This window comes from Lindgomyces ingoldianus, assembly GCF_010093535.1.
Source record: "Lindgomyces ingoldianus strain ATCC 200398 unplaced genomic scaffold BDR25scaffold_15, whole genome shotgun sequence".
NCBI lineage: Eukaryota > Fungi > Ascomycota > Dothideomycetes > Pleosporales > Lindgomycetaceae > Lindgomyces > Lindgomyces ingoldianus.
The window spans coordinates 356,450-366,384 of record NW_022985176.1 but is presented as its reverse complement, the minus strand read 5'-3'; the positions used below and the strand labels follow the sequence as shown (position 1 = coordinate 366,384).

Genomic DNA, 9,935 nt, shown 5'->3' with positions numbered 1-9,935 from the left:
AACAAGCTGTTTTGCTTGCACAACCGCTAGTTTAGCTTCTTTAACTGCTGTTTAAATATAATAGGCTAATGCCTAGAGGTGTTAGTAAGAGATTTGTAACGGCGCAGGCAAGACAATGGGTCCGAATGCGGTGGGAATCCACTCAGAGGCATATGGGAGTGCGTGGGGACTCTAAACCTGGGAATGCCATTAACACCTATAGGCCTTCTACAAAAGGATATTAGAAAACTATTAAGCTAGCTACAGGGGCAAGGTGCAACTAAATACATAAGGGAATAGAGGTAACTGCAGAGGACTAGGTCAAGTTATAGTTGGGGCTAATATAGGGACCCTTTAGATAGGATCTAAGCAACGTAAAATAAAACAATTTATAAGAATTATTACACTACCCCCCCTTCTGTAAGCTAATAGTCCTTATCTGCAGTATTTAAAAAGTATTTAGAACTACTTTAAAACTAATTTAGATAAGATATAACAAGTATAACTATTTTAACTAAAATTTCCTATTACTAAGAAATAGACTAAAAACCTAATACTAATATAATGCCTTTGTTATAATATTTTTATTTAGTAGTAACTAGCAGTGTAGTTATTATTAATATAGTAAATTTATTATTTATAGTAATAAGTATTTACTTGCCTTACTTATATAGTTTAGTTAATGTTATTAGTTTCTTCTTTAGCTATTATCTAAATCTTTACTTTATAAGTATTATTATACACCTAACATTCTATAGCTTAGTCTACTAACTAATTATAGTATTAAAGAAAATTACTATGCTGCTCTGCCACCCTTCTAGAGCCTCTTTAAAGGCGTTTTAAGTTATCTGCTTTTAGGCTGCCTACGCCCTTACCTATAGCCTTTAAGTTAAGTTCTTTTATTAGTTCTCTACATTAAAGAAATGTAAATATTACACCTTACATAATAAAAAATGTAACTTTATATAAATATAGTTTAATACTACTAAAGTATAGTTTACTATCGCGCGCATAGGTTATTTTATATTATAAGAAAGAATTTCTAGTCCTTTAAAGCTATCTTAAGCTATAGGCAGTAGCCTAAAACATAAAAAGTAAAAAAATAAAAAAGAGGCTTTTAAAGCTATTTTAAAGTTTACTTAAAACCTACTGTAAGTAGCGCAGATTATAAAAAGCTAAAAGGCTAGGCTTTCTATAGCTAGTGTTTAGGTAGCTTTATTCTACTAAAACATAAAGCTACTTTATTAAGTTTTAGCTCTAGAAGCTCTAGTGTTTAACTTTTAAGTAGACATTACAGCACTCTTAGGTAGCTAAAGATAAAGTAAAGGGGGTTTAAAAAGAGTCTAAAGGGGAGGGAGAAGAGAAAAGAGAAGAGAAAGAAAGGCAGAGAAGAAGAAAAAGAAGAGTTTAGGGGTGTCTAACAGCTTGCTGTTTAACCTCTCTAGCGCTATGTCTATAAAGTTATAATACTATTATGTATAACTATAAATTAACTTTTTACTTTTATATCTTATTATTTACTAAGTAATTTATGCCTTTTATCCTAGCTTTAAAAGCCTTAATTTACTTATATAAGGCTTTTAAAAGTTCTAGCTAATTTAGATGCTTATTATAAAAGGCCTTTAGTTTATAAAAAGGACTTATAAAATTTAAAGCCTTATACTAGACTAAATTAGAGTTATGTTTTACTTATTTTACTTAGTACTTAAGCATTTTCTAGTAAAGCTTACTAGTAAGTATTTTCTTTACTTTTTACTTCTTTACTTTATTAATAGTAATTTTAGAGGGTTTTAGAGGTTCTTATTTTAGAAGCAGATTCTAAGGGTCTTTATAAAGTATATTTAGTGCAAAGACATTATGTATTTTTAACCTTAAAAGTAGCTTTAGATAGTATAAGTTTCTAACTTATTTAAGTACTTTAAAAAGGCTTTTTTATTATTTAGATAGTTTTTAGCTAGGTTTTTAAATAGCTAAGTTTTTAGTGTCTAGGTAGACTATGTTACTAACTTTCTAGTTAACTAGCTAGTAGTAGTAGTTAACTATAGTTTGCATCTAATCCTAGGCCTTCTCTATATAGAACTTTGCTAATGCCTAGGCTGCGTGCATGTAGGTTGCTAATGCTAAGGCATTCTTATAATTTAGCTTATCTATAGCTGTAATAGGTTCTATAGAATGTTTCTAGTCCTAGCTTTAACATAGTTTAGAGCTGTATAGAACTTAATACAGAAATATTTTAATTATTATATAAAGTAAAGTTATCTAAGCTTTATTAATTAAGAGTAGTAAAAAAACTTTAGTTATCTTAGTAAAAGAATATAAAAAGCCTTAGTCTTTAATTAATATACTTATTTATAATTTTTATTTAGCTATCTGTTTTCTTATAATAAGTAGTAAAAAGCTTAACTTTTACACTTAAAATTTAATAAAATTTAGACTAAAAACTAGATATAAACTAAGGTCTCTAGTTAGAGATAATAGTTTTAAGCGTGTAGCTAAAATAGTATACATATTAAATAAATAAAGTAGCTATTTTTTAGGTGTTAATTATTTTATAGCAAGGAATAAAAATAGGTTATTTAGATATGTAATTAATTATAACTATAATCTAGTTATAACTAAACTTATTTTTAAAAAAATTCTTAAAACTAATACACAGGTGCTGCATTAGTTAATTAGGGATTAAAAAAAGGTAGATAAAACTTAGAGTTTAAGCTTATTTTAGATAAGCTTTATAATAAAAAAGGTAATTCTATACATATTATTTATAAGTAGCCTTTATACTCTTTTAGTAGTACTTTTAGAATAGTAACTAATAGGTCTTAGTAGCACTAGGGTGTGCTAATAATACTTAATTATAAACTTCTTAAATAAGTTAGGTACATAGTAGCAAGTCTAGTAAAACACATAAATAGTTAGCATAAAAAAGTAGTTTGTTTCCTATCTAATAATAGTAAAGTAAAAGTTTTTACTTTTACATAAAAAAAGCTTAATTTTTTTAAAGTAATGCATTAATTAATTTTAAAGAATTTAAAAACATAACTTATTCTAGTCCTTTTATAATATTTAGTAAAGTTACTTAAGTTATTATTTAAGTAATATAGTGCTAGGCTAATTTCTTGTTAATTTAGAGGTAAAGTTAGTGTAGTCTAAGTAGAACTTTTAACTAGTTATTAGTTTAAGCTGCTTTTAAATTTTCTACATTTTATTTATAATAACTAAGGATGTCTGCCCTAGTATTATTCTTACTAAAGGTGTACTTAATTTAGAAGTAATACTAAGCTAACTTTTTAGCCTAATAGACTTAATAAGCATTTAGCACTTTTATTATTATAAAGTACTTTAATAACTAATAATTAGTATATAACGTACTTCATAGGCGAGTTGCTCACACACCCGAGTCGCTTACTTTTGCCAAGACCCCACCCTAACAAACTCTATTATAGCCTATAACAACCCGCTCTGGCACTATATAGTACAGTACAGCCTAGAATATTATTTAGATACTACTTCTGCTTCTTGCTTACATGTTTGCGTGTTATGCCTAGTCTAATTACACTATCTATAGCGCCTTTAGGATAGCTTACCTACTTTAGCTTATACCTACTTCTTTGCCTTCTTCCTATTACTGCGCGCTTTAAACTCCTTTAGAGCTGTTAAGCGTAGGCTTTTCTAAATTATTAAAGTCTTTTCTGCCTTAATCTGCTTTTTTTTATGTAATTTATGTTACATAGCAGCTTTATTAGCTACTTAAAGCTTAGTAATTTTCTATTATACTAACACTAGCTTATATGTAATTATTGTTACCTTTTTTAAAACTTTCTTAAACACTTTAACTATAAAAGTTAGTAAACTATTTATATACTTTTAAATTTTTATCTTTATAAGTATTAATTATATCTTAAGTTTTAGAGTATTACTTAGAGTTTACAACTACTAGGGCTTATTATATATAAGTAGTAGTAGTAATAAAGTGCATAACTTTATATTAAAGCCTATTATAACTTATTATAAGTTAAAAAGAACTAATCTAGCACTTTAAAACTCTTTTTAAATATTACTAGAAGTAATTATAGCATTATAAGCTGCTTTAAAGCATAGTAGAAACTTTATTTTTATAATATAAGTAATCTAGTTATATATAAAGTTTTTAGCTTAGCGCTTATACACTTTTTTTAAAAAAGTAAAACAACCTACATTAAGTAGCTATAAAAGGTGCAATAAGTAAAAAAGCATGTAGATAGTAATAATTTTATTATTTTTATAGTATTACTAAAAATAAAGTAAGTTATAGTTTTTATAGCTATTAATAACTAGCAGATAGTAGCTGCTAATAGTACACTTCTTTATATGCACATTAAAGTGCTTTAACTAGTCTAGACTAAGCTAATTAGTAGTTTAGCTGTGCTTAGAGATTATAATAACCTAATTCTAGAGTAGATTTTTCTTTTTATACTAGTTTAAAAAGTAGTTGCTACCCTAGAAGATAATAAAAAGCAAAATAGCCTACTTTTTAGCATTAATGCCCTAGATAGCTGTTGTCTACTCCTAGTTGCCTAGCTAGACTGCTTTTAGCTGTTCTTATTTCTCTAAACTTATAACAACTGCTCTAGTAGATATCTAGCCTATTATAAACCCTATTTTATTAAAGTTGTACATGTTATTATTCTAGATACTATACTTAGCTTTAATATTCTTTATAAAGTTAAACTAGCTTTAAATTACTATAGAATTTTTATAAAAACTTTTTTTATAGTTATACTTACACTTAAACTTTACTTTAAGCTTTAAGTAACGCTTAATAAATATATTAAGCTAGTTTATACTAACATAGCCTATATTATGCTTAGTGCGTAAAGAATTAGCTATATTAGCTATAGCTGCTAGCTAGGGGGGAAATCCTTGCGCATTTAGCTTAAGTATGTGCTAAATAATTACCTACTTCTTATTATTATCTAGCTTTTATAAGTTAGCTATATAATTAGCTTAGAAAAGTTGTCTAGTGTGTTAGTTACTTATTATCTTTTAAAAGACTCTATAGATAGCTGTATTGTGTTACTTAAAAAGTGTTATGTTTTATTTAAAAGCCTAAAGCATAAGCTGCATTTAATGTTCTTTTAACATGTTTAAGTAGTGTTATTAGAAATACATTAGTGTAAGAAGAGTAGTGTAGTAGGGTCTTAGCAAAAGTAAGCAACTTAGGTGTGTAAGCAACTCGCCTATAAAGTACGTTACTAGAGTGCTTATTATTACTAATGTAAGCTTAGCCCTTTATTATTTAAACATAGTAATAATTATAAATAGCTTTTTATTATGTATTTTCTAGTTTAGTTCTAAACTAGATAGGACCTTACTATAGAATAAAATAAGGCACTAATTTCTATTAGCATGTTTCTAAGATAGGACTTCTACTACTACTCTATTAAAAGTATTAGTTTTAATTTTAGTTTATAACATAAAGTTAAAATAGCAAAGCATAGGTATTTTTAGTAGCTTAGACTTTAGCTTTTTAAAAGCTATATTACACTTTAAAGTTTATATAAAAGGGGTAGTAAAGCTTTAAAGCGTAATAATTAGTTTTACTATATAAAATTTTTTTAAAATAAATTATTAATATAATTTACTAAAGCTTAGAAAGAATTTTATACTTATTATAATAGTAGGCGCTTACTAGTTGCGTAGTACTTTTACTTTTTATAGGTTAACCTCTAGTCCTTTATTTAAAAGTATATAGCTAAGATACATTATTTAAGTAACATAAAATTTACTTTTTTTAATCTCTACTTATAATTTTACTTGCTATAGCTTTTCTAAAACCTTTTTAACATAAAGGATATAAGTTGCCTTATTTTTAAAGCAAATAAGAATGTTATTTAGATAAGTAATGTAAAAGTTGTTTAGATAGTTAATTAATACATTATTTATATAGCGCTGGTAAGTTGCTAGGCTGTTATATAATCTAAAAGGTAAAACTTTACATTTATATGTTCTATATTATGTCTAAAAAGTTGTACACTTTTTAGAGCTTAGGGCTATTCTAATCTTATTAAAGGCTGCGTGAATATTAAACTTAGTAAAGATAGCTGCCTTTATAAGTCTTAATAGAAGTTTATTTATGCACAGTATTAGATATATATTTTTATAAGTAATAGCATTAAGTTTGTAGTAATTAATATAAATATATAAGTTACTATTTAGTTTCTATACATAAAAGATAAGAAATGTAAAAGGGCTCTAACTCTACTTAATAAAGCTATATTTTAGATTATTTATAATGTACTTTTTTATTACCTCTAGTTCCTTAATGTTCTGTTTATATAAGAGGCTGTAACTATTAGAGAGAGGTTCTATAAGAATAATCTTATAGTTATATAGGCAATGTGCTAGTAATTAGTAAGCTGTAGTGTAGCTAAATACATCTTAGTACTAACAGTATTTAGATAGTAATTAAAGGTTTACTAATGCTTTAGTTTTACATCTATTATTTAATAGTAAAGCTTACTTATCTTTAATTAAACACTTAATTTTATAAATAAAAGTTAAAAAGAACTTATTTTTTTATGTTAAAATAAAAAGCATTTAACGTACCTAACAGGTTGGCCGGCCACACGGGTTAGCCGGCCACTTTTGCCAAGCCCCTACTAAACTCTACCTATCTACATAATGCCTTAACAACAACACTAGATTAAATCTTCTAAACAATGTTAGATACAGCTTGCTCTTTAGGCTTTTAAATAAGACTTAAAACTCTTCTTGCAACGCGCTGCAGCTATCTATAATGTCTCTCACACAACACTAAGCAATTAACGCGCTAGACAGCCTTTATAAGCAGAATGCTAGCCTAAATTAAGGAATCTAACTAAGCTTAAAAAGAAGGTAGTTGTTAAGTACATACTTAAGCTTATTACACGCAGATTTCCCCCTAGGCTTACAGCTATAGCTAATATAGCTAATTCCTTACCTGCAGAGCGCAATCTAGGCCAGGTTAGCTTAAACTAGACTAGTATGTAGGTTAAGCACTGCCCTAAGTTTATAATAAAGTTTAATTATAAGTATAATTATAAGAGAGCGCTTTATAAGAATCTAGAGGTTATCTAGGGCTAGTTTTGCCTAGTAGCTAACATAAAAGCTAAGTACAGTATCTAAGATAAAAACAGGTATAACTTTAATAAGTTAGGCTTTATAAAGCTAGATATTAACTAGAGTAGTTGTTACAGCTTTAGAGAGACAAGAACAGCTAAAGGTAATATAGTAAGGTAATAAAAAGTAGACAATAGTTATCTAGGGCATTAACATAATAAAGTAGGCTATAAAATTACAGAGCTTTAAGCAGCAAATAAGGCTGCTACGCAACATAGATTGCATAAAAAGAAGTAAATTTAAGCAGAAAAGACCTTAATAGTTAAGGATAGAGCTTATCTAACTGCTTTAAAGGAGTTTAGAGCGCGTAGTAATAGGAAGAAGCTAAAGACGCAGGTGCGCGCTAAAGGAGGTAAGCTAAGTTAAAGGCAATGTAGGCGGTGCAATTAGACTAGGCATAACTTGCGTACGTGTAAGCAAGTAGCAGAAGTAGACTCTAAATAATATCTTGTGTTGTATTACTTTATATAGGGCTAAAGTAGGCTGTTTTGCGAGAGAATAGGGTAGTTTTAGTGGGGGCTTGGCAAAAGTGGCCGGCCAACCCGTGTGGCCGGCCAACCTGTTAGGTACGTTACTAAAATGAAAGTAATAGTAGAAAAGTAGATGTCTTTTAAACTTATTCTAGACTTCTTAACAGATAAGCAGATTAATAATTTAAGTGTTTTTAGACTATAGGTAATAAAGGAGCAGTATAATTTTAGTAGCCTTAGTAAACTCTTAATGCAGTTAATTATTAGGCTATATAACTACTAAATATAGTCTTTTTCCTATAGTGTGTTGTGTTGTCTAATATCTAACTTTACTTCTTTATTACACGTAGGCTAGTTTAATTATATAAGCAAAAGGAGTAAAAGTTTATAAGTAGTAAAATACTTATTAAGTTATATAATCTAATTTTTCTTTATATCTAGTTAAAGTTTAAAATAATATAACTATTTAATGCTAATAATATAATCTTATAAGCTAAGGTTTATAATAATAAAAGGGCAGTTTTAAATGCTTCTACTATTAATTTACATGTGTAGGCAGATATACTAGTAGATAGGAACTTAGATCTAGTTTTAAAAGCTTTTAACTATAACTTTAAAAAGTAAACATTAAATAAAAACATAAAGGCATTAAAATAAAGACTTAGTAGTTATTAAGTTAATAAATAAGAAACTATGTGCACTAGTATTAACTTAAAGATTTAATTAAACTTTAATACTTTTTAAGCATAAAATAGTAAGAACTTAAAAATGTTTTCTTTTAAATAAATGTAATAGCTTAATATTTATTAAGTTATACTTATTTAAGCCTAAAATAAAAAGTTCTTCTAAGCATTTTTATTTTCTATCTAAGAAAAGTCTAAGTTATAATTCTTTATATTTATAAACTTTTTCTTAGATTTTTATTTCTCTACCTTAATTTTTTATACTATAAAGATAGAATAATTACTAGTAAAATGTTTTAGTTTTCTATAATTATAATAGTTACTAGAAGTTGTTTGTCTTTTAAAGGCAGGTGTCTAGCTAGGTTGTTAGTGGGTAGCTAAGGTGGATTAGGGTACTAACATAGGTGCAGGTTAGAGTGCACTAGAATAGTATCCTGCCTTAGATGTATTACTAGAAACCTTCTAAGATTAATTTATAATAAGTTTAATATTAGAATGTTTAGTGTAGTTTATAGTTTACTTTAAAATAGTAAAAGTATTTCTTCTTTCTATATTATAAGCTATTAGGTAGGCTACTATTAACTTAAAGAAGCTCTTCTAAGTGTGTTTAAAACCTAAGTTTAGTACTTTTAGGCTAGGCAGTATCTTCTTTTATAGGTAGAAAAACTATTTTAACTTTAATACAGACCCTTTAATACCAGCACTAATAAAGTAAGCTTTAAAGGTAAAAAACACTTCTTCTTTACTTATTTTTAGAGTTTAAAACGTTTATTACACCTCTATTTTTTTTTACTAGTAATAAAGTAAGTTTATAAAAGCTTAATTATTTCTTCTATGTTTTTAAACTAAAAGTTGTTTAATTTAGCTAGGTATCTAGGCTTTAGGTATTCCTTTGCAATACTAGCAGTATGTCTTTATACTAACGCTATCTGTGCACGCTTACTCTAATAGTAATCTAAATTAATATTAAGTCTATTTGTTAAATAGGCTCTGACAGCTAGCTGCTTGTAGTATAGGCACTTAAGTAGCAAGAGTAAGAGTGGTGTACGGTATGCATAGTGTACAAGGTAGGTAAGGTAAGAGTAACATGTTTCTAGTTCTATTACTCTTGTCTTTTCTCTGTATAAAGAAAAAAAGGGATATCTAAATGTTTACACACAGAGGTTTACACATAAGTATTATATAACATAGATATGTAATCCTGCTTGTGCGCAATTATTTATATCTAGGCTGCAACACTGCTACTGCGTATAGACACTAGCAACTTTTCTTTTTGTCTAAAAAGTTGCCTTCTGTACACGTTACCTTTCTTCTGTCTATGTAAGTCTATTTAATTATATTCTACCTTTACTTTACCTTATTTATTAGGACTTGCCTTAGTAATGCTGTATGTTAAAATAGGCTAGTTACACTATATAAATAGCTTTATAAATAGTGTAAAGTGTTTTAGGCTATTATTATTTAGCCTTTATGCGCTTACTTTATAAGTAATTTAGTAGTATATAAACTGTTTTATGCAAAGTTTTGTGCTAGAATAGTGTAAGATCTTTGTGTAGGCAGGTGTGTAGAGAGGTGTATATAATAAGGTCTTCTTTTTTTTTTTACTTTCTTTTCTTTATCCTTTACTTTTTAAGCCTTACTATACTATTCCCTAGCTCTTTTCTCT

General features: G+C 27.4%; 1 protein-coding gene across 1 annotated transcript in view; it reads right to left on the bottom strand.

Annotated features, from left to right (window-relative positions):
- BDR25DRAFT_303490 (uncharacterized protein) overlaps window positions 1-172 on the bottom strand; it is a 1,594-nt gene extending 1,422 nt beyond the window's left edge. Inside the window, exon 1 of the mRNA XM_033690012.1 lies at window positions 96-172. Within this exon, the coding sequence (XP_033547711.1) occupies window positions 96-152 (57 nt within the window). The 5' untranslated portion in view covers window positions 153-172. The remainder of the gene's footprint in view (window positions 1-95) is intronic.
- Window positions 173-9,935: the final 9,763 nt, after the last annotated feature.